Source organism: Gopherus flavomarginatus, chromosome 4 (assembly GCF_025201925.1).
Source record: "Gopherus flavomarginatus isolate rGopFla2 chromosome 4, rGopFla2.mat.asm, whole genome shotgun sequence".
Lineage (NCBI taxonomy): Eukaryota > Metazoa > Chordata > Testudines > Testudinidae > Gopherus > Gopherus flavomarginatus.
This window is the reverse complement of record NC_066620.1, coordinates 214,284,080-214,308,946: the sequence shown is the minus strand read 5'-3', so window position 1 is coordinate 214,308,946 and position 24,867 is coordinate 214,284,080. Positions and strand designations below refer to the sequence as shown.

At 46.3% G+C, this 24,867-nt stretch overlaps 1 protein-coding gene across 10 annotated transcripts in view; it reads right to left on the bottom strand.

Moving 5' to 3' along the window:
- OTOF (otoferlin) overlaps window positions 1–24,867 on the bottom strand; it is a 206,911-nt gene that overhangs the window by 140,020 nt on the left and 42,024 nt on the right. For all 10 annotated transcript variants that reach the window (XM_050948699.1, XM_050948692.1, XM_050948695.1 and 7 more), the window contains exon 3: window positions 7,921–8,009. In XM_050948699.1, coding sequence (XP_050804656.1) covers window positions 7,921–8,009 — 89 coding nt within the window. The remainder of the gene's footprint in view (window positions 1–7,920; window positions 8,010–24,867) is intronic.

The window sequence follows — 24,867 nt, the reverse complement described above, 5'->3', positions numbered from 1 at the left end:
ACTCCACACACTTTATCTCTGCGTGTCTCCGTTCCCCTGCTGTGACATGAGGGTAACAACCAAACAGTAACACACCTGTGCAGGGGCTGGCAGTGTTTCGGGGTCCGTGTGCTCACCCCACCCAGCACAGCAGCCTTGGGCCGGGAAGTTCTGATGGTTTAAGGACCCCCCACAGATATGCCAGCAAGGCAGCCGGACTATGCAACAATCAATACCAAAACACAGAGCTCTACCTTGTGAGCTAAAGGAGTCACTCCATCAGCCAGTGGCGGTGCAAGGTTGTTAACCTCCAAGTGGGCGAGCCACTAGAGGGAGATACGACAAACTCAAAGAGGCATCCCAGGTCATACCCCGTTTGGGACAGCGGATAGTTTTTCCACGGGTTGCTTTCGGGCACTATAGTGCTCTGCCACGGAGCTGGGACGGTGCCACTTGAAAGCGTGGCTCTGCTAGCAAACGTGCCTCTGTACACGGCTTCCTACTGAATGTCTCCAGGCCAAAATTTCAGAATCACTCAGCCCCCTACTTAGGCAGGAGTAAGTGGTCAGATTTCAAAGAGAGCTCGGCTCACTGGCTCTGGCCCCAAGTGCTCAGGGCCAGATTGAGCTTAGCCAGTTTATCTAGGAAAAGGCTGCAGGGTGACTTGATCTGGGGCTGTAAGTACAGACATGGGGAGAAGATTTTGGACCTAGGGGGCTCTTGACTCTAGCAGAGAAAAGCTGAACAAGTGCCAGTGGCTGGAAGCTGAAACTAGACACATTCAGCCAGGAAATAAGACACAAATTGTTAACAATAAGAATAATTAACCTGTGGAACAATGTACCAAGAGATGGGATGAATTCTGAATCACTTGGGATCTTCATTCGAGATTGGCTCTCTCTTTCTAAAAGACATGCTTACCTCACCCAGGAGTTATGGGCGTATGGCAAGACCCCTGGGGTGAGGATCTCTGGCCTGTGTTCAGACTAGATGATCACAATGGTCCCTTCTGGCCTTGCCATCGGTGACTCTCTGAGTTCAATCGGAGGTGATTTGCACAGGGTCCGTACAGCTGGCACTACGTTCCGGACAGCTGTGCACCCAGAAGCACCTGGATTGGCATGCACGGCAGTGCCTGAGACGGCTTCCCAGTGGCAGAGAACTTGCTTTGGGGCGGATACCTCCCACCACCTGCCTCCTCTTCAGCTGAAGGGAGATGCAGCCTTCCACCTTTGTCGCCCTATGAATTGGAATCCATGCCTTTCCGACCCTGCTGTCTCTGCAGCCATCCCCGGGCACGACGCCCAGGCACCTAATATCCCTGTGACTCTTGCTCCCCAAAATCGAAATGTGTCACTTTGGAATCGTCAGAACAGGGCATCGATGCTTCAATTGTTTATTTTTCATCGTTTCAACTGAAATTGCCAAAATCTTCATAAATGAGTGAAATGTTTTGATAAATCTGAATCTGCATTTTTCATTAAGAAAAAAAAAGAGTTTCAGCCAAAAATTCACCCAGCTCTGCTGGTTCCAACCTGTTTAGGAAGGACAGAGAGGGCCAAAGTCAGGGATGAGGATGGCACCTCTTTCAGAGCTATTGACAATTCAGAACCGCAATATCTTCCATACACATGGTTCAATGCGCTAACTAACACAGCCCATGACGGGGCAGTAATGAGGATCTGTGACAGATGGTTGAATCAAGCTAACAAACAGGTAGAGTTACTCCTTAAGCATCTACCTGAACTGTGCGGAAAGAAAAAACGTGTTGTTATGGGAGATTTCAGTTTGAGGGAGACATGCTGGAGGTCTCATGCGGCCAGGAATAAAACATAGTTTCCAAACATTATAAAATAATAATTTTCTAACACAAAGGGCATTGCACTGAACATGGGGAAACTCTATTTTGGACTTCATAATGACAGATACAGGTGACTTAATCACTGAACTGGAAGATGGTGTTTGCCCAGGGACCCTTGATCATATAGGCAAATATAGGACAGTCCCAACTGGTAATATATATACTTGATGGTTCGAAAGGTTGAGGAAAAGTATACGTGAAATTGACTGGGAGGAAAATTTACACAGAAAAATGTGACTACAATTTGCAAGTTCTTTAAGGGGAGTCTATTAGATGTTCAAAAAGCCACAATCCCATAATCAAGAAAGAGGACAAATTTGGCTAACAACCCTTCCTGCTTCAGTGGCGGTGAAGGCATCATTGAGAAATTAAAAAAACAATATATAACAAATGGGAAAAGGGGAAAATGGGTGGCAATATATATTAGAAGTTACAGAGTACACAAAATTGATAAGGGAAGCTAAAGATATCAGGGAAAAATCCATGTCTCATGGGGCTAACGAGTTTGTTATGTCTATTGGGAACAGAAGATATCCTAGCAATGGCATAGGCCCATATTAGGTGAAGATGGTAAAATTGTTAATAATGATGAAAAAAGACAGAAATGTTCAATAAATATTTCAGTTCTTGCTTAGAAAGGAGCAGGATGATGTTTTCATATCACAAGAGGGTGGTGTAGTACTTTCCAGCCTATTAGTATCAAAGGAGGATGTTAAACAACATCTGCTAGGATAAACAGTTTTAAATCAGCAGGACCAGATAACTTGCACTCAAGAGTCCTTAAAAAGTTGGCTGAGGAGAGCTCTGGCCTATGTTAAATTTTAATAAATGTTGGAAAATTCCAGAGAGCTGGGAGAGTGCCAAGCTATCAATATGGGTGTTTTCCTACAAGATCTACTCTAGTTCAAACAGGAACTGATTCAGGGAAGTCTTATAGCCTGCGTTATCCAGGAGATCAGACTAGATGACCACAGTGGTCCCTTGGAATCTATGAATCCATGAATATTTAAAAATAGCAAGCAGAATGATCCAGGTAACTATAGGCTGGTCACCCTAATATCCATCCCAGGGAAAATAATGGTAAAGTTGATACAGGATTTGATTAATAAAGTATTAAAGGAGAGGAATATAATTCATGCCAGTCAATGTGGTTTTATGGGGAAAAAAAAAGTCCTGTCAAACAAGCCTGATTTCATTTTTCAAGGAGATTGTTGATAAAGGTAACGACATAGAATAAGAACCAACGGCTGGAAGCTGAAGCCAGAGAAATTCAGATTAGAAATAAGGGCTTGTCTACACTCTGGAGCACACCTACGGCCCCATAGCTATGCGTACAGGGCCATAGCTGTGCTGCGGAGTCTCCACACATAGACACACGCTACGGCAACTGAAGAGGTCTTTCCTTTACTTCCCCGACCCAAGGTAGACATGTTCATGGAAGCATTCATCTGTCAACCCTAGCCGCATCTACACTAGCAGTTAGGTCCACAGAGCTACAGCGCTCACCGGTGTGAATTTTTTCACACCCCCGTACACGGTAACTATGTCAAGCTATGTTTTAAGGGCAGAGCAGGCCTGAGGCACACGTTTAATTGTGAGAGTGATTAACTCCTGGAACAAACTGCCATGGGGAGTGCTGGATTCTCCACCTCTTGATGTCATCTTCCAGTCCAGACTGCCTGCCTTTCTGGAAGATGCCTTAGCTAAATACAAGGTACTGGCTCAATGCCGGGGAAACTGGGTGACGTTCAAAGGCCTGTGATGCACACAGGAGTTCAGACCAGATGATCCAAAGGTCCCTGCTAGACTCACACTCTCTGAGCATAGTTCTGGGTTTTCATAAGACTGACAGAACTTCTCATTGATGTCCATTGCAAATGGCTTCTGCGCAGCCCTTTGCCGAACCCCAGGTGACCTCAGGAGGAGTCTGAGGCAGAGAAGCAGAATATCCTGAACCCTGCCTGAAAGCTGATGTAAATGGGGGAAGTTATGCTGGAGTCCAAATAGCGACACCAATTTGTACCTACTGAGGATCTGGCCCTGTTTATTCTGAGTGCAGTCAATCCAGGACCACGCTTTAGCCAACTGGCAAAGCTAGCGATTTGCTTTATTCTGGAGAAAGGGGATGAGCTTGGTTTGCAGGTCTCTAAGCAGCAATGAGCGTGAAACAATGTGACTATGGTTGAAAAGTGGTAGCCAGTGCTGGAGTTCTAACTCCTGGCTCCAGGCTCTGGGAGTGGATCCTGTTTCCTTCCCTATGGAGCAGAAAACCCTGGTAGAGGCTTCTAAACTGGCTCCTTGCCCTCCTTTCCAGCGGCTTGTACAGACATTCACATAGACTTACAAGTTCTTTTCCTTAGCGGGTGCGCAAATGTGGAGTCTTGGAAGAAATGCTGCATTGTTAGCTGTGCAATGATTCTTTGAGGGAAGCAGTGGTAGATATTTGTTCTTTATTGTCCATACTTGGAGGCAATTTTTGACATGGAGCAACTGCCTGAGAACTGGTGTGTGGGCTGAGATGTCTAGGAAAGGGGATTTTCTCTGTTCTAGGATTGGTTCATGTGTGTAAGTAAAGCAAATCACACAGGCTCCATGTCAAATGACTTCTCCTCCAATGGGAAAGCCAGGGCCGGCGCTTCCATTTAGGCAACCTAGGCAGTCGCCTAGGGTGCCAGGATTTGGGGGGGCGGCACTTTGCCGAGAGGGTGGCAGGCTGCTCTGGTGGACCTCCCGCAGGCGTACCAGTGGACCCTCCGCAGGGATGCCTGCGGGAGGTCCACCGAAGCCACGGGACCGTGCCGCCGTGCTTGGGGCGGAGAAATAGCTAGAGCCGGCCCTGCGCCTAGGGTGCCAAAAACCCTGGCGCCGCTCCTAGGGAAAGCTGACTGGCAAAGCCCTGGAAACAGGCTACTGCTCGGTACAGGGGCAATTCTGGTGCCAGAAGTGGTCACCCCAATATCTGTGGTTCATTGCAAACAGTCAGATTGCAATACTTTGTCCATTTATGGCTCCTTTCATCGCTGAACCTCCAGCATTTTACTGACATTAATTCTCACAGCATCCTCATGAGCTATAGATACAGTATTATCTTCTCAATTTACAGATGGGGAAGTGAAGGCACAGAGAGGCAAGCTGACTTGCCCCTGGGTCCCAGAGCAGGTCAACAGAGCTCTGATCTCCTGACTCCTAGTCCCCGGAGCTGAGGGCCAGAAATGCAGTAGTAGAGAGCATTGTTCATTTGTGCCAGAGACAGGCTGAGGGGGAAATAAAAGGATGCACTAGGTCGGCTATTCAGGGTCAATGGAGCTATGCAGATTTATGCTCGAGAGGGAGTGTGGGGCAGACGCAGTGCTGGTCACAGAGGCAATGTTTACTCTGGAGCTGGAATTTCCAGCTCAGGTCGGTGAACACAGGCTAGCTTTGAATGAGCAGTGCACTGAAGTTAGCAGTGTAGCTGTGGCGACATCAGGGGGCCGTTCCAGGATGCGCCTATGGTCTCAGAGGGGACTGGACTTGAGGCGGCTCAAAAATGAGACAGCAGGTCTCTGGCTGAGATACTTACCCGGCCTATATTACCAAAGTAACATCCTTCCTCTCTGCATCAGCCTTGCAAGTAACCCCCTCCTGCCACAACACACCTTCCATCTACAACAGGGGTTGGAGCTGTGCTGGGATAGCATCAGTCGCTCCCAGAGCTGGGAGGCGGAGGCTCGGCCCTCAGGACAGTGACTGAATAAATATGCGCAGCTGAACAGAGTCAGCGCTCAGCATAATTGCTTAAGGCCCCGAGCAGCTCCAGCCCATGCCCCTATTAATTATTAGTATGTGTTGTGTGGGAGGGGCCAAAACATTCCTGCTTAGGGCTAGCACTGCCTCTGCTCATTTCAAACTCTCGTGGGATTGCACCAAACTCTCAATGAACCTGAGACACAGTTGGGTCCAGTTAGATATTTTAAAGCAATTCATTTTTAGCATCCCTGCCCCAGGAACCATCTGTCTGTATTGTCACTTGAAACAAGTGTAAATGCTCCCAGCTGGTGGCTCTGAAGACCCAGACAGGGGGAGAGACGCTGCATCATACCCTGGCTTTTAGACCGTTAGTCTCTGTAACTCTTGCCTGCGTTAGGGTAGCTACTAGGAGCCTCTGCTGAGATCTGGGCCCCACTGCACTAGGGGCTGCACAAACACAAAGTGAGAGCCACTCCCTGCCCCAAAGAGCTTCCAGCCCAAATAGACAAGACAAAGGGCATGAGAGGAAACAAAGGCCTGGACAGACGCGACCAACCCAAGGTCACCCAAGAGGTCTATGGCTCTTCACTCCCAGCCCAGGGCTCTACCCGTGAGTTCAGATGTCTCCAGTTAGTGGCTGTCCCCAGGGCCTTCAACAATCTGTTGCTTTCCCACATCTCCCAGAGCTCTCTATTAGCTCACGCAGTAAGGGAAGCCTTTGTTGTGCTACAAGTCGTGGGTTCAGTGCCTGCATGTGGTGCCTATACGTGTAGGTGACCTTGTTCTAGGGTTTGCTTCCCCTGCCGGAGACTCTCGTATAACTCCAGGAATGGCTGCGTGCTTCAGTAAAGCTGGCGTTCTAATTGTGGTGCAGAGCTGTACATAGCATGTGGGGTCGTTCTTTGGACAGGACGCTGCCTAACAGGCATGGCTTCTTGTATGGGTTTGTTCATACTTGGGGGTCAGGGGCTGATCTTTGGGGTGTAGTCTGGGCTGGGAGGTGAGCTGCTGCCCAGCTCTTTCCTCCGACACATTTAGTGCATGTCAAATCCACGTATCCCCAGTTAGCATCCAAAGAGCAGCTCCCTCCCTGCTCCTAACCCAAATATCACACCACGCGCTCACATCTGTGTAACAAACTGGCTGGGTGCCTGTTCCTGGGTCACTGCAGGATAACAGCCTACAGCTGCTACCGGCTAATGGAATTACTCTTTTAGCTCCAGTATGGATAACTCGTCGGGGCAGATTGTTGATTTATATATATATAAAGCATTAAACATACATTTAGGTATTAATATAGCAGTTATATAGCCCAGATTATCCTGTACCTTTGTTATAATCCTGTTCACTTATGCTAAGCATCCCATAATACCTTGCAATAGTTTCAATAAGATTTGATTTAAGAGATTGGAAAGTTTTCAGTAGCAGGATCTATGATTGTTTCCTTGTAGCAACAGAAAGAGAATTACCATCGCCAGCCTGACATGGACCTAGGTGGTGTCTTCATGCCCCTTGGCGTGTGGAATGCATGTACCCGGAACAAAGCTAAAGGTGCATCACGCTGCTAGATAAAACAAGACCCAAAGCTAATCGGTTATGCCTAGCTTCCAGTGACGGCTGTGGTACCTTTTACTAGTAAAGGTCTGAAAGCCAGTAACAGAGCCGACCAGAAGGGGAAGGGCATTGATCACGCCTGAGGCTGGGATCCACGAGCGATGGATTCAGACCAACGGGATCCAGGTTAGAAAACAGTTTCCGAAGTTGGGCTGGCCGAGCCCAGTCAACTGCCTCTCACGCTTAGTGATAGCAAAACTGGGGCTCAGTCTAACTTTGCTCTTTTATTCCCTGTGGTGTCTGATCCCCATTAGTGGGGCAGAGGCTAAGCGAGAGTGACTTCCTCCCATGCGCATGGGAATGGCAACACGCAAGTCCCACTTCAGGGGAGTGGGTGGGTCACAAGGTGATTTTACAGCCATTCTGTGGGGTTCAGCCCAATGCACGTAGAGACCCACCTTTGTAAAACACCCCTGTTTTGTCCAGTTATTAACTGCCTGTCAGTATAAGCAGTACGAGGACTGTAGGACTGCAGATCTGTCTTTCCCCTCCCCCAGTAGTGGGTATAATGATTGCAAATTTTAGCTCTGATTTCCAGGCCATGGACTTGGCTTGGTTCTAATTCAGGTAGTAAAGATTCCAGTGGACTTGGCTTGCTTGTCTCCTTGGAAGGTCTATTAACCTCTCTCTCTCTCTCTAGACAGAACCATGACACCAGCTAGCAGGGGGGTGGCCTATTCCACACAGCATGGGACTGGCCCCACCACCGGTGGTGGAAGAGGAGAACTCGCTCTCACCTGTTGGTGAAGACTTTGCTGTAGCTGAACACCTGGATCTCCAGCATCTCGTTGCCATCGATATTGCTGGCGACTGGCCACCGGAAGGTCTGCGGGAAAACAACAGAAGGAGAAAGTTAGGGTTCTCCTGAGGTTTGTCTCGGGGAGAGGTTATGTTGGTGGGGTTTTGCACCCATAGGAATCAGATCCTCAGCTGGTGGAAATCAGCAAAACTTCCTTCATTATGTTATCTGTGTTACAGTCGCTCCCAAAGGCTGCAGCTGAGATCAGTGCCCGGCATAGTACATAGAAAGTCCCTGCCCTGAATAGCTAAGGGCAGACAAAGAGTGAGTGGAGACAGAGGTGGAAATGACTTGGAAATGTTGGGAACCATTAGGAAAGGGATAGACAGTAAGACAGAAAATATCACATTGCCACTATATAAATCCATGGTACACCCACAGCTTGAATACTGCGTGCAGATGTGGGCGCCCCATCTCAAAAAGGATATCGGGGAGCTGGAATAGCTTCAGAGAACGGCAACATTGATGATCAAGGGTATGGAACAGCTTCCATATGAGGAGAGACTAAAAAGATCAGGGCTGTTCAGCTTAGAAAAGAGATAACTAAGGGGTGATATTGTAATTGTCTATAAAATCATGAGTGATGTGGAGAAAGTTAGTAGAGAAGTGTTATGTGCTGTTTCCTACCGGACAAAAACCAGGAGTCACCCAATGAAATTAATAGGTGGGAGATTTACAACAAACAAAAGGAAGTATTTCTTCACACAATGCACGGTCAACCTGTGGAACTCATTGCCAGGGGATGTTGTGAAGGCCAAAAATATAACTAGGTTCAAAAAAGACTTAGATACATTCACGGAGCAGAGGTTCATCAACACCTACTAGCCAGGATGAGCAGGGATGCAATCCCGTGCTTCAGATCACCCAACACCACTGACTGCCAGATGCTGGGAGGGGAAGGCAGAGGTGGGTCCATTCTGTTCTTTATACTCCCCCTGAAGCTGTGATACTGGCCATTGTCAGAAGCCAGGACACGAGGCCAGATGGACCTTGGGTCTGACCCACCATAGCAGCTCCTCTGTTCTTACAGCCAAAGTCACATGGCAAGTAAATAGCAAAGCTGTAATAAACAGATAGCTAAGGGTTAATGTCTCTTTCACCTATGAAAGGGTTAACAAACAGTAACCTGAAACACCTGACCAGAGGGGACCAATCAGGAAACAAGACTTTTTCAAATCTGGGTGGAGGGAAGTTTTGGGTGTGAGTCCTTTGTTCTTGGTCTGTTCTTCTTCTCGTCTCTGAGAGTGATCTTTCTATCTCCTGGCTTTCTAATCTTCTGTCTCCAAGTTGTAAGTACAAGGATAGTAAGACAATAGGTTTATATTGTTTTCTTTTGTATGTACATGTGTGTAGTTGCTGGAATGTGTTAAATTGTATTCTTTTTGGATAAGGCTGTTTATTCATTTTTTTCCTTTAAGCAATTGACCCTGTATATTGTCACCTTAATACAGAGACTATTTTTAATGTCTTTTTCTTTCTTTTTTATATAAAGCTTTCTTTTTAAGACCTGTTGGAGTTTTTCTTTAGTGGGGACTCCAGGGAATTGAGTCTGCAGCTCACCAGGGGATTGGTGGGAGGAAGAAGTCAGGGGGAAAATCTCTTTGTGTTAGATTTACTAAGCCTGACTTTGCATACCTTCTGGGTGAGGGGGGAGAGATTTGATCTCTCGGTACTGGCGTTTCAAGGATTTGAAGCAGGGAATCTCCTAGAGTGCCCAGGGTGGGGAAATCTGGGAGGAGGTAAAGAGGGGGAAGGGAAGTGGGTTATTTCCCTTTGTAGTGAGACTCAGGGCATCTGAGTCTTGGGGTCCCCCAGGGAAGGTTTTGGGGAGACCAGAGTGAGCCAGACACTGAAATTTCTGGCTGGTGGCAGCGATATCAAATCCAAGCTGGTAATTAAGTTTGGAGGTTTCATGCTAGCTTCTCATGTTCTGAACGCTAAGGTTCAGATCTGAGTAGGAGAGTTATGACAAAGCAAGGCACTGAACCAAGATCTCCAGGACATCAGGCCAGCATCCTGCCCACTGGGCCACACACCCGCTGCGTCAGCCCTTAGGTTGTCAAAGGAGATGGCTTTATTTTCTCCTATATTATGCCACTGCATTTCCAAGCAAGTTTAATGGGGGAGAGTGACCCAAGACAGACAGGCCAAAAGGGGTATCCACTTGCAGTCCCCGTGAGGAAGCGAACGAGGGGCTCTTTCAACAGGAGCTGCACTGAAAACACAGGCCTAGCGCTGATAAGGTTTCATTGTCAGTGCTCGGGCTAGCATAAGAACATAAGAACGGCCACACTGGGTCAGACCAAAGGTCCTTCTAGCCCAGTGTTCTGTCTTCTGACAGTGGCCAATACCAGGTGCTTCAGAGGGAGTGAACCTAACAGGTAATCAAGTGATCCATCCCCTGTCGCCCATTCCCAGCTTCTAGCAAACAAATTCTACTTTTATTGTTTTTTGCAAGCCAAGCAATCAGCCTGCTGGGACAGTTCACACAAGGAAGTTAAGAGCGTTATCCAATTGTCCAAGACATAATCCTCTTATGCCTACTGGGAGCAGAGGAAACCTTATTACAGAACTGGAAACAATTCATTACAGGAAGGCAGCCGCAGCGAGCGAGTCAGAACAATGCTGAGTGCGAAGGCAAGATCCCCAGTGGTTGAAACATCCCCGCAGATCTCCGGCTTTATTGGAGGAACACAACAATAATTATGTGCAAAAAAAAAAAGTGAAAGTCTGGGGTGGGGAGTTATCAAGACATCACTCAGTGTTTGGAAGCTCCGGGAGACACAGCCAAAGCAGAAATGGTCTGATGGGTCTATTTCCCCTAACTAACACTAACACGAACACACACAGCAATTTATGTACACTTTCCTGCAGAGCTGTTATTGCAGCATGGAGGAAAGGAACAAATTGGATTCTGATTCCCACTATGTGAGAGGAACTGGTGAAGTGAAAGAGCATTTAATTTGTACAGGATTTGTATTTCTAGGCAATGGTTTTTCACTGCCTGGGAACGAATCCCTGTCATAAAGTGTTTGGCTGAATTTGGAAACGGTACCCCTATGGGCTTGAATATTTTATAGACACATACAGACACGACAGTCACTAGATCGTTGGCCCTGCTCCAGCTGCTTTGTATTACAGTAGAACCTCAGCATTACGAAGGGCTCGGGAATGGAGGTTGTTCGTAACTCGGAAATGTTCATAACTCTGAACAAAATGTTACGGTTGTTCTTTCAAAAGTTTACGAACGAACATTGACTGAATACAGCTTTGAAACTTCATTTGGACCCACGGGAAGGAGGCCCTTGAAGAATTCCACCTGGATTTCAACAATTTCCAGCCCACTATCAACCTCAGCCTGAACTAGTCCACACAAGAGATCCACTTCCTGGACACTACAGTGCAAAGAAATGGTGGTCACATAAACACCACCCTATACCAGAAACCTACTGACCACTATACTTACCTACACGCCTCCAGCTTTCATCCAGACCACACCACACGATCCATTGTCTACAGCCAAGCCCTTAGATACAACCACATTTGCTCCAGTCCCTCAGACAGAGACAAACACCTACAAGATCTTTATGGAGCATTCTTAAAACTACAGTAGCCACCTGGGGAAGTGAGGAAACATATTGACAGAGTGAGACGGGTACCCAGAAGTCACCTACTACAGGACAGGCCCAACAAGGAAAATAACAGAACACAACTGGCCATCACGTACAGCCCCCAGCTAAAACCTCTCCAGTGCATCATCAACAATCTACAAATTATCCTGGAAAACGCTCCCTCACTCTCCCAGACCTTGGGAGACAGGCCAGTCCTCGCTTACATACAGCCCCCCCGCCTGAAGCAAATACTCACCATCAACTGCACACCACAGAAACACTAACCCAGGAACCAATTCCTGTAGCAAACCCCGTTGCCTACTCTGTCCCCATATCTACTCTAGCGACACCATCAGGGGCTCATTCACCTGCACATCTACTAATGTGATATATGCCATCATGTGCCAGCAGTGCCCCTCTGCCATGTACATTGGCCAAACCGGACAGTCTCTATGTAAAAGAATAAATGGACACAAATCAGACATCAGGAACGGTAACATACAAAAGCCAGGAGGAGAACACTTCAGTCTCCCTGGACATTCAATAACAGATTTAAAAGTAGCCACCCTTCAACAACAACACTTTGAAGAGAAACTGCAGAGCTGCAATTCATTTGCAAACTTAACACCATTAATCTGGGCTTGAATAGGGACGGGGAGTGGCTGGCTCACTACAAAAGCAATTTTCCCTCTCTTGGTATTGACACCTCCTCATCAGTTATTGGGAGTGGACCACATCCACCCTGACTGGATTGGCCTTGTCAACACTGGTTCTCCACTTGTAAGGTAACTCCCTTCTCTTCAGGTGCCAGTATATCTATGCCTCTATCTGTAATTTTCACTCCATGCATCTGAAGAAGTGGGGTTTTTACCCACAAAACTTATGCCCAAATAAATCTGTGACTCTTTAAGGTGCCACTGGATTCCTCGTTGTTTCAACTGAACATGAACTTCCAGTGCTGTGCTGTAGGTAAGGGAGCACACGAGAGCCTTGGGTGTATAAACGGGGAAATATCAAATAGGAGTAAAGAGATATTATGATCTCTGTATACAGTGTTACTGAGACTGATACTGGAGACTGTGTCCCGTTCTGGTGATGCTGAAAAACCGGAAAGGTTCAGAAAGAGCTACAAGAATGGCGTGAGGTCTGGAAATTGTGAGTTATAGTGAGAGGCTCAGAGAAACTCAATCTGTTTAGTTTATCAAAGAGAAGGTTAGGATGAGACTCAGCCAGTCTGTAATTAGCTGGAACCAGATACGTGACTAGCAATCCCAAGCTCCCATCACTCACCATATGTTCCGTTATGCTAAAATCATGCAGCCTTGGCCTGCAAACCTGTCATCTCTTCGCAGCTCAGGCCTGTGCCGTGACTGGGAAGCAGACCTCCAAGGCAAACCAAACAGGGCGGTAAAAAATGGTAATTCAGTAGGTGGCCAGAACTGAACCAATTCTCTTTTACAGCCCTAGGAGGCACTGTGCTGCTCCCTTTCCGATGGGATTTAAAGTGCAGATTCATGGTCACTGGTGTCCCCACAATGCTTTCCACAGGAACCTGGTAGTGTCCTATTGCCAAAACCCAGTTTGAGTTCTGCTGTCCCACTCCTTACCTGCAGTGTCAGCTGGATACGGGACTTCCCTTCCTGTTCTGCACTGCAGCAGGACATTGCTGCTGCATTCCCCCCAGAGACAGCTGCATTTCAGATGTGAATGAAACGATTCCTCTGTGTAGGAATCATTTGCCAACGTCTTCCCTAGGAAAGGCTCTATGCACGTGCCAGGGTTCACTGTTACTTTTACAGAGCCGGACCATTTCCTGCTTTTCCAGGCCCAGAACCTCCCAGGATTTCTCATGCTGAGAGAAAGACCCTTCCTTCCACGACCAGCCTGCATTCTGGGGTTCTGCTTGACTCCTCTCCGCCTTCCCTGCTGCTCTGGGCCTCCTTGTCACTCTAATGAAGCCTTAACTTGGCCATCTGCACCACTCTCCATCCCCTTGGCAAATGCTAGACCATGCCACTGGCTCACCCCTGCCTGAGGAAGAGAACAAACCACAACACGGACATTAGTGGCTCCTTATTTGCACTAAGTCTCTACCGGAAACAAGAGGTTCTGAGACATGGCAAAAAGCTGAAAGCACAGACCAGCCAGAATGCACCTACAGCCAAAGCAGAACGCTTCCAGCTGAGCCAAACAGGCGAGGGACCGAGTTTAGCTACTTACAGCTTGCGGCTTCCCCTGCGTCTCACGAGGGAAACTGCTGATGTACCCAAGCTCTGGATTCTGGTGTGCCCCAGGTTCAAGGATGCTTGGGCTGAGCCCACAGCTGTGGGGAAGGATCGCCGATGGAGGGGTTTTGGGATGCGTCGGATTTCCAACAGCACGGTGAAAACGTTACAAATAGAGGTGACTGGAATTCCCCCTGAGAACTGCAGTGTTAACCAACAAGAAGTCAGTTTGTCCATATCTGTAGTTGAAATCTGAATACTGAAACATTGTGGCTGATGATCAATTGGGGAGAAGGGGGAATTGGCTGAATTGACCAATTTTGGGGTGTTGGATTATTTGAGGAAAACAATGACAATTTCCCTTGGAAAGCAGGTGCTTTCCCTGAATTTTTGCGTTTAGCTGAACTCCCAGCTTTCCACTGAAAAACAGTTTTGATGAGAATTTTGGACCAGGTTCCCTTATGAGCCATTCCTTTCAAACAGCATGGCAGCCGGTGGGCAGAGGCAGGCTTGGCTTCCTTGGGAGGAGAAGCAGCAGGAACATCCCCATGGGACTGACAAATGGGCTGGGAAGGTGCATGGCCATCTTCCTGTAGGGCACCGTTGTGACCGTCAGACCCACACAGTCCATAGAGGATACAATGCCCCCTTTCACAATTGCATCACACCGCGGTTTGTGATCCACTGTAACCCCCAGATCCGTTCCAGCAGTGCAACCACCTAGCCACTTGTTCCCCATTTGGTAGCTGTGCTGCTGATTTTCCCCACCCTTCTTAAGTGAAGAACTTTGCACTTGGCTTTACTGAATTTCATCCTGTCGAGTTCAGACCAATTCTCCAAATTGTCAGGGTCATTTTGAATTCTAATCCTGCCTTCTGAAGTGTTTGCAACCCCTCCCCGCTTCATGTCATCCACAAGTTGTATAAGCAGATGCTCCACTCCATTATCTGAGTCATTAATGAAAATATTGACTAGTCACAGACCCAGGACTGACCCTATGGGAGCCCATCTAGGCCACACTTCCCTAGTCTGCTTATGCCTGCAATGAGTCTTCGTGCTTCAGAAAGAGACAACTGATGTAAAACACACACAGAGAACTCTGGTCCCAGAGCTCCAAAACCACAGCCCTATAGGTAGCTGAGCTAAAGGAGACGGCTACAGCTGGTCTCTAGCCTCTCAATGGGTTGGCAGTTAGAAGCTACACACGCACAACATCTCCTCTCCCACCCGTGACAAGCAGCAAACTCCAGGAGCTGGCGACACCTGTGCTTATCTTGGCATTGCGGCACTAGAATGAGAGGTATTATACCATCATCCAGCTTTTGCTAGGCAGACACAGTCCGTGCCATGACGTGTTACAATAAGTGTGTCCACACTGGAGGCAGCTGTAAATTTCATCAGGAAAGGGCACTGTAAATAGGGTTATTATAGTATATGGTTCTACAGGAGAAAGATACATTTCAGTTGTAAGAATGTAAAGTGACCCTGGCTATGTATTAGAGCGAATCAGAATCTTCTGCATGTAGAAACTGATGACATGTTTTGCTGAAATTTCAAATTTCCATGGAAGAATGGGCACTTTGTAACAAAAAATGTCACTGAAAGTTTTCCACGTGTTGACCAGCTCCACTAGGTATGTAACCGCCTTTCTGATCAGCTGTGCAAAGCACTTGCCAAACTATGTGCATAGCGATCACCACACCAGCCAGAGCTAGGCTACCACCTCTGGGGTTCAATGTGGTAGCTGCTTAACAGCTATGCTACGAGGCTACACAAGACAGGTATGATCAGATGTTCGGCTGCATGTGTGTGTTCTTCCTGTGTGCTGCCCCAGCTCTGCACAGACAGCCGGCACAGCAGACCGCAAGCAAACCACCCAATGACCACAAGATCTGTTAAGGTGCGAAGGCGCCCGGCCAGGTTTATTGTCGACAAAGAAGGGTAATAGCCCCTGGCAGACTCTACGAGGAGGCTAAGACATGTATGCTACAGAGGTTTCCTTCTCTATTTCCCTACCAAGAAAGAGTTGGAAAAGTTCAGATGCTGTCTCAGCCATACAAGAGAGTAAGTCAAAGCATTTACTTTAATTGGCTGATGAGAGACTAAATGAAAACGCAGATTGGATCTTATTTTAACTGGTGACTTTTCTCATTTTCCACTGCTGTTTTCTTGAGTCATTAAACTCCTCCAGGAATTGTTCTCAAGTAAAAAAATGACCTGTGAACCGCACTACAGACTTCAGCAAAATGGGAAGAGAAGATGCAGGCAGCTTCATCCAGGAAGCTGATCTGTGTGTTCACATATCAGGCTGTGGAGAGCCATACAAGTACCTCGGTAGAAGGCTGGGATTCTACAGCCTGTGTTGGATTTTATGGCAGTCCCTGGATGGACTTGGATCTCTGCTGCAGGGCCAGCTCCAGCTTTTTTGCTGCCCCAAGTGGCGAAGAAAAAAAAAAGATAAAGCCACGATCGGTGGCAGCTCTACCACGCCGCTTTGTTCCTTGGTGGCTATTCGACGGCCGGTCCTTCCCTCCGAGACGGACCGAGGGACCCGCTGCCGCCAAATTGCTGCCGAAGACCCAGATGTGCCATCCTTTTCCATTGGCTGCCCCAAGCACCTGCTTCCTGCGCTGTTGCCTGGAGCCGGCCCTGCTCTGCTGCATGCTCACAGCTCCTGGACGGCCTGGAAAAGCTGGGGATGTGAAGCAGAATCCCCAAATGCAGCAGGATTGCCACAGTCAGTTGCTCTTTAATGACTAGAGGAATTTACATGAAACAGAGTAGGCAGCATGATCTGGTGGTTAGAACAGGAATCTGGGGACCTGCCAGTGAGTTACCAGCGGCAAATCATTTACCCTCTTTGTACCTCAATTTCTCTATCTCGTAAAGAGAAACTGACAAGCCCATCTCTCCCTGTCTCCCCCCATCAAAGGTAATGGAATAGACCCAATGGTGAGAAGAACGTTTCTACTTTTAAGATTTAATGCTGAATCATCTAAAGTGTTGTGTGGCGCACAGGCAAAGAGCCACACCTGTCAAACGTCCACTACACGGAAACCGACATGCTGTCCCTTTGTTTTGTTTCGGCTCTGGATTTAGCTGCCTTGCTTTGGTGCTGAACTGCGCCTTGCAGAGACTGTGTCAGCTTGAAATCGAAACAATTGAACGAAAGAGTTTAAAATAGTCTCAGGTCCTTCCTCTGCCCCTGCCAGTGTTTGGGGGGTTGTGCTTGCATGTTCCTAGTTTGAGAAGTGCTTTGCTGCCCTCACTCAGGTGCTGTGTGAAAGACCCACACAAACCACACAGGAAACACAGTGACCTAGGTGTGAGCCGAAGCTCACAGAAATCAAGGGGAGATGCCCATGGGCTCCGCGTCAGATTGTAACTGACGTATACAGGTGATGCTTTCCATCCTGTCCTCCCTCGCCTCCCAGACACACATGGCCTCCGCTCCAGTCCACATCAAGTGTAGCTGTTTCAGCGACCCTCCTTACCCATCAATGTCACAGCATTACTCCTCTACTGGAGACCCTCCGTTGGGTCCCCACAAGTTACAGAATCGCTCATCACTGAGTGTACGTTCGATCTAACTGGTATTCCTGAAACCTGGTGGGATGAGTCGCAAGATTGGAATGTCAGAATCAATGGTTATAACCTATTCAGGAAGGATCCGGTGGGCAAAAAGGGAGGGGGAGGGGCGCTTTATGTCAAAAATAGAGTTACCTGTTTCCAAGTCACACAAATGATCTTGACTGCTTAAAGATCAATGTCCTAACAGATGAAACACAAGATGGGATATTCATTGGTGTCTGTTACAGACCACCAAAGCAAATGAAGGAACAAGATGACTGGTCCTTTAAACACCTATTTAAAATGATAGGCAAAAAAGCTGCATGATCGGGGACTTCAGTTTAGAAGACACATGCTGGAGGTCTCTTGCTGCCAGTATGAAAGCATCCTTGGAATTTCTGAACACTTCAGATGACAATTTCCTTACTTAAAAAATGTTGTAACCAACATGGAGAATTGTTTATTAGGCTTTCTTTTAACAGATAGAGAGGACCTGATTACAGAACTAAAAATTAATGGTAGCTTAGGTACAAGTGTCATGACTTGATCAAATAAAGTCCAGGCCAGTAATATATACACTTGCTGCTTTAATTTCACAAAGCTGAAAACAATTATGAGCCAAATCAGCTGAGAGGCAGAATTGAATCAGAAAAGTATTAATAATTGGGACTCATCTAAGCACATCTTCTTAGATGTCCAAAAAGTCACAATCCCACAACTGAGGAAGAAGGGGGTGCTGGTTAAAAAACTGGCTTGGTTTAGAGGGGAAGTAAAGGCAGATATACAAATATTTAAAAGTAATATATAACAAAAGGAAGAAAAGGGAAGTTAGTAGTAATGAATATAAATCAGAAGTTAGGAATTGTAGATATTTAATAAGGGATGTAAAGGGACACAAGGCAAAACCTATGGCCAACAGAGTTAAGGACAATAAGAAATAGTTTTTTAAAATATACTAGGAACAAAAAGAATCCTGACAATGGTACTGGTCCTAGATGGTACTAGATGGAGATGGTAGAATTATCAATAATAATGCAGAAAAGGCAGAAGTGTTCAATAAATATTTCTGTTCTGTATTTGGAGAAAAAACAGATGATACAGTCTTATCATATGGTGATAACACTCTTTACATTCCACTAATATTTCTGGAGGATGCTAAACAGGAGCTATTAAAGCTGGAGGTTTTTAAATCAGCAGGTCCAGATAACTTGATTCCAAGAGTTTTAAGAGAGCTGGCTGAGAAGCTTGCTGGACTGTTAATGTTGATTTCAATAAGTCTTGGAGCACTGGAGAAGTTCCAGGAGACTAGAAAAAACCTAATGTTGTGCCATTTTTTAAAAAGGGTAAATGGGATGAACCAGGTGTTTGACCCTGACATCAATCCCAGGCAAGATAATGGAGCAGCTAACATGGGACTTGATTAATAAGAACTAAAGAAAGCTAATGTAATTAATTCAAATTGACATGGGTTTATGAAAAACAGATCCTGTCAAACTAACTTGATTTTTTATGAGATTACAACTTTGGTTGATAAAGGTCATAGGGCTGACATAATATATTAAGACTGCTGACAGGTACTTGACTTGATACCACATGACATTTTGATTAGCAAACTAAAATGATACAGAATGAACATGACACACATTAAATGGATTAAAAACTGGCTAACTGATAGGTCTCAAAATGTAACTGTAAATGGCAAATCGTCATGAATCCGATATGTTTCCCGTTGGGACCCACAGGGATTGGTTCTTGGCTCTACGCTATTTAACCTTTTTATCAATGACTTTGAAGAAAACAAAGTCTTCACTGATAAAGTTTTCAGATGACACAAAAATTAGGGAGTGGCAAATAATGAAGAGAACAGGTCACTGAACTAGAGCAGTTATTGAAGTGGATGGGTAGGGTTCTGTGGCCTGCTTTGTGCAGGGGGTCGGACTAGATGATCACATTGGTCCCTTCTGACCCTAGAATCTATGAATCTATGAATCTGGATCGCTTGGTAAACTGGGCAAGCAAAGGATGCATTTTAATATGACTAAATGTAAATGTATTCATCTTGTAACAAAGAATGTAGCCTATACTTACAGGCTGGGGGACTCTACCCTGGGAAGCAGTGACTCTGAAAAAGATTTGGGGGTCATGGTGGATAATCAGCAGCATACAAGTTCCCAGTGTGATGCTGTGGCCAAAAAAGTGAATGTGATCCTGGGATGTATAAATAGGGGAAGCTCAGGTAGGAGAAAATAAGTTATTTTATCTCTGTTTTTGGCACTAGTGCGACCGCGGCTGGACCAGTGTCCAGTGCTGGTGCCCACAATTCAAGCAGGATGTTGCTAAATTGGAGACAGACCAGAAAAGAGCCACAACAGTGATTACCAGATTAGAAAAGCTGCCTTGTGGTGATAGACTCAAAGAACTTAATCTATTTAGCTTAGCAGAGAGGAAGTTAAGGGGTGACTTGATCACAGTCTATAAGGGGAACAAATATTTAATAATGGGCTCTTCAATCTAGTAGAAGAAAGTGTGACATGACCCAATGGCTGGAAGGTGAAGCTAAACAAATTCAGACAGGAATTTTAAGAGTGAGGGTAATTAACTATTGGAACAGTTTACCCAGGGTCATGGTGGATTTTTCATCACAGACCATTTTTAAATCAAGACTGATGGTTTTTCTAAAAGCCTCGCTCTGGGAATTATTTGGGGAAAGTTCTCTGGCCTGTGTTACACAGGAGCTCAGACTAAATGATCACAATGGTTCCTTCTGGACTATGAGTCTAGGAATCCCATCAAATTTAAACTCCTTGCCGTCACCTTCAATGCTGCGCCGCTCCCTGCCTGATCTTGTCACCTGTGCTCTGCCAACTTTGCAATCATCACCTGCCCATTCGCCAGCATCTCCCTCTGCTGCTGTCATGCTTTCTTCTGCATGGCCTCTCTATGCATGGTTAGTCCACTCTGAACTCATCTGTAGGGCCCCCACCCTGTCCACATTTAAGTTCTACTTAAAGGATCACATCACCCATGCTGGCTACAGTGAATTGGGTCAACCTGTAAACAATTCCCTATTCGTTTGTTCCCCTTCCCCTGAGTGCTGTTCACGTGTCTGTCTGTCTTCTGACAAGGTGCTCTTTGGAGCGGGAAACGCCCCGTCTTGAATATGCCTAGCACACGGTGAGCACTACCATGATCATAATAAATGCAGCTGATGATTAATACCATGTCATCAAATGCACAAAGTAAAGAAACCGAACAAACCAGAGCAACATTCATTGTCCTCTCTTTCAGTTACAGTCGTCACAACAACAGCAGGGGAAACATTTCAGAGAATTATGGTTTAAAGTCAGCGATTTTTTTAGAGCCAGACTGGACCATTATGACTAGGCAGTCTGACCATGTAGAACCCAGGCCTGAGGATTTCACCCAGTGGTTTCTGAATCAAGCCCATATCTTATGGTTGAGCTAGCGTATATCCTTTAGAACGAGACATCCAAACTTGATTGAAAGACTTCAAGAGATGGAGACTCTAGCAAATCCCTAGGTGAATTGTTCCAGTAGTTAATTACTCTCAATGTTAAAAAATGTGTGGCTTATTTCTTCTTTGAATTTGTTTGGTTTCAGCTTCCAGCCATTGGATTCAGATCTGCTTTTGTCTTCCAGATTGAAGAGCGCTCTACTGTCAGAACTTTAGCCGTGTAATATCAGAATGTGATGGTGTCCTTGTCACATCTGTTGAGACACTCTGAAATAGTGAAATAGTGACTGGCTAGCCAAGTACAAAAGCATTTTCTCCTCCCTTGGTGTTCACACCTCAACTGCTAGGAAAGGGCCTCATCCTCCCTGATTGAACTAACCTCGTTATCTCCAGACTGATTCTGGCCTGCATATTTATACCTGCCTCTGGAAATGTCCATTACATGCGTCTGACGAAGTGGGTATTCACCCACAAAAGCTCATGCTCCAATACATCTGTTAGTCTTTAAGGTGCCACAGGACTCATGGTTGCTTCTGAAATAGCTGTCCTTGGTCCTGAAACTACAAGCAACCAGAGTAGATTGACTTGTAAATGGGAAATGTCTGTTTCTTTGATTCCTGCCCTTGAAACAAGCCAAAGCAGGCTTCAGTATGGAATCCGCTGCTGCGTTTTCAGCTCCTCCAAAGGAAGCTCCTCTTCCTACAGGCAACAGCAAAACTGTGAGGGTGTTTCTAAAGCGACCAGTTCATTTTATTAGTAGGTGCATTGCATTCACACCAAGGGGCTGCAGTCAAGATCGGGGCCCCAGTGTGGCAAACAAAGGAAAATACAGACCCTGCTCTAAGGAGCTTACAGGGAAAAAATGCTCTGAGTGAGCATAACAAACATTCAGAAGGAAGAAGGGAAACAGCCATAAGAACATGTCTGTGTAGATCAGATACATTTGCATTTCCCTACTAAAAGCCAGTAGCTTGGAATGTGCTGAAAGCAAGTGCCTTGGGCTCTGAAATGTCTTCATAATCTCATTGCAAATTCATGTTCCTCTCCTCCTTGCTAGTTCAGTTGCACGGCACCAAGGGACTTGGACTGCACTCAGAGCTGCTTTTCTTTGCAAAAAGGGTTTGATATTCTTAATGCAGCTGCTGAGTCTGCAGGAAGTGAGGCACCAGGGCAAGTGTGTGGGGCTCACATTGGCTGAGCTGTGGGTTACCGTTAGATCATTCTCAGCCCTGAGAGAACTGCATCCTTGGTCAATTCAGCCTCGCAAAATGCTTGGAGGGTAGGAAAATAGCATCTGGCCTTTAAATCCATTGGATAAACTGAGGCACGCAGCTTTACCTACATTGGCATCGCAACTCAGTGGCACAGCTGGAATTATAATTCAATCGTTCTTAAACTTGCATTCTATCCACCACCCAATATGCCTCTTAAAGGGCTAAGAGCCCACAGCAATGCGCACTGTAGGACAGTGACTCTGAAGCGACATTTATGTCGTGCTTTTCATCCAAAGATTCTAAAGGGCTCAGAAAACATTTACTGAGTTCACTAACCCCGCCTTTCAAATGCAACCGCTTCTGGGGAAGAACTCAGCAGCTGTTTAACAACTCACAGCAACACGATAGGATAGTTCAGAGGAAGAAGCAAAGAATGGTATGGCAGAAGGGGATTTAGGGAGGCAGAGAACTGGGATTTCAGCAGGATGTAAGAAATAATGTCCCAACCTTGCAAAAAGTATCAGGGAACTTTTGATTATCAGCATTGGTCAGGACCTTGGTTTTAGGTCTCATGTGAAAAAAGGCAGAAGCACAGCGCTCCCTATCACTCATCTGGGACTTTGGTTTGGTATTGACTCAGCAGGAAGAGTACCCCCTATTGAATCAGAAGCAAGGATGTGTGTTCCTAAAGGTCTCCATCCCACTCAAATCTTGAACAGACCCTATCCGGAGAAGATCACAACCTGGCATGAAAATGGCTGCAGGCGAAGGACCTAGAGATCACAGCGGTATCGTTAGACATGAAATATTCCTGAAGGCAGAAGCCAAGAGGAAAGAGCACTTGTCTGTCCTTAACAAAGCCGAATGAGCCGCATTAAGACATCAATGCAGAGGAAATCACACTACGGAGAAGCAGATCATTAGGAATCAGGCTGAGACGCTGCTGCTGCTGCTGCAACTCATGCCTATTCTGTACAAGCAGGAGAACCTGCTCCAGCGAGGATGTAGGAGTTAGTCAGAGGGCTAGAAGCCACAGACTGTAACGCATGCTGATGCAAACGGACACTGCCAAGGTCCCAAGGCCCAGAGTTGGATCCGCGTAAGCCCCTTAGACCATTTTCAAAGGATGTGTCATTCGCTTCAATTCTTCTGTTCAAAACAAAAGTTGCAACGTGGAAGGTTTTTTCCTTCCAAAATCATTCAGCCCTGAGCAACCCAACACTAATATACCAGCATACAAAGCCCAGCCCTCATGACAATAAAAACCAGTTTGCTTGTCCACATGATAAAGAAACATTCCATTTTCCGAGCTTCCAAGAGGTGGTTATAATCATGAAGCGACAATTATTTTTAAAAATTCTGAAAAGATACCTCACCAGCAATGTCCCTTCTATTTCTATGGGGAGATGAGCATCAGAGCTTTTGAGGAAACATTCCTGTTGTACCACCATGGACACAAGTCAGGAAAAAGAGACTGCACAGAGAAATACACTTCAAAAGTTGATATTTAGATGGTGGAACTCACTGCCACAGAAAGTTGTTGAGGCCAAGAACTTAGCAAGATTCAAAGAGTGATTGGAGGTTGATGTGGCTAACAAGAATATCCAGAGTTGTTACCATTAATGATAACAAAACATTTGGAAGAGAGATTAAACCTTGTGCTGGCCAGGAGACAGGGTACTGGACTAGGTGGTCTGCAGCTCTGATTTAGTCTGGCAGTTCCTATGTGCCCACGGCTTTACCTATTGCATTGGCCAGGTCCACACTACCACTTATGTTGCTCTGAGGTGTGTGTGAAAAAACCACTCCCTTGGGTGACGTAACTTACGCTGACTTAACCCGGTGTCTACACCACACTGTGTGAGTAGGAGACGCTCTCCTGCCGACATAGCTCCCACTTCTCGTTGAGGTGAATTACATTGATGAGAGAGCGTGCACCTGTCTTCACCAGATGCGCTAAATCGATGCCGCCACATCGATTGCAGCGGCGCCGATTTAGTGGGCTAGTGGAAACGAGTTCATTCTCTCTGTCTGTACTAGCTCTCTTTGGAGCAGGCGCATTGCCCTCTGAAGTCTGTAACGAACCATCCCCACCTCTGGCACTATACAAATAAGACATATTTAATAAAATAATGAAATCTAGCAATCAAAACAGTTCCATGCTTTTATGATCTAGTAGGAAATTATATTTTACTTGCAATAGATTCACATCAGTGACAATCTGTCCCCCAGGACAGAACTTTTCCATTAGCACAGTTTAATAAAACATTCCCTTTGCTAGATCATGCTTCACTGTCACCTGGTGAGCCGATGTGTCTTTACTGCCAGGCTAAACACGCTGTACTCCTGACTGTATCTAGACTCTCCGTGGTGCCTGGCAGCCAGAGAGGATTTTTACCAAGTAGCTGACAAATTGCTTCCGTAGCTTTGCCAAGGAAAGAGCAGAGGGGACTGGTTGGGTTAAAGGATCATGGGTGGGGATACAAAACCCTTTGGCCTGCAGGCTCAGGTGGTTCAGATCTGGCCCACATCCCAGCAATCCTAGTCATGCTAGCACTTACACGAGGGCAGAAAATACTTTTGGCATCATCCTTCGACAAGCCAATCAGCGGTGGAAATAGAAGAAAGGCTGGCCAATCAGAGTGGAGTGAAACCACGGCTGATCAATTGCAGTGGAGCAAAGAGAAAGGCCCAGCCAACCAGCAGAGCAAGAATGGACAGTGATTCAGAGTAGAATAAAAGAAAATCCAAGCAGCACAGTGGGCCCCACAAGAAGGAACTGAGGGCAAC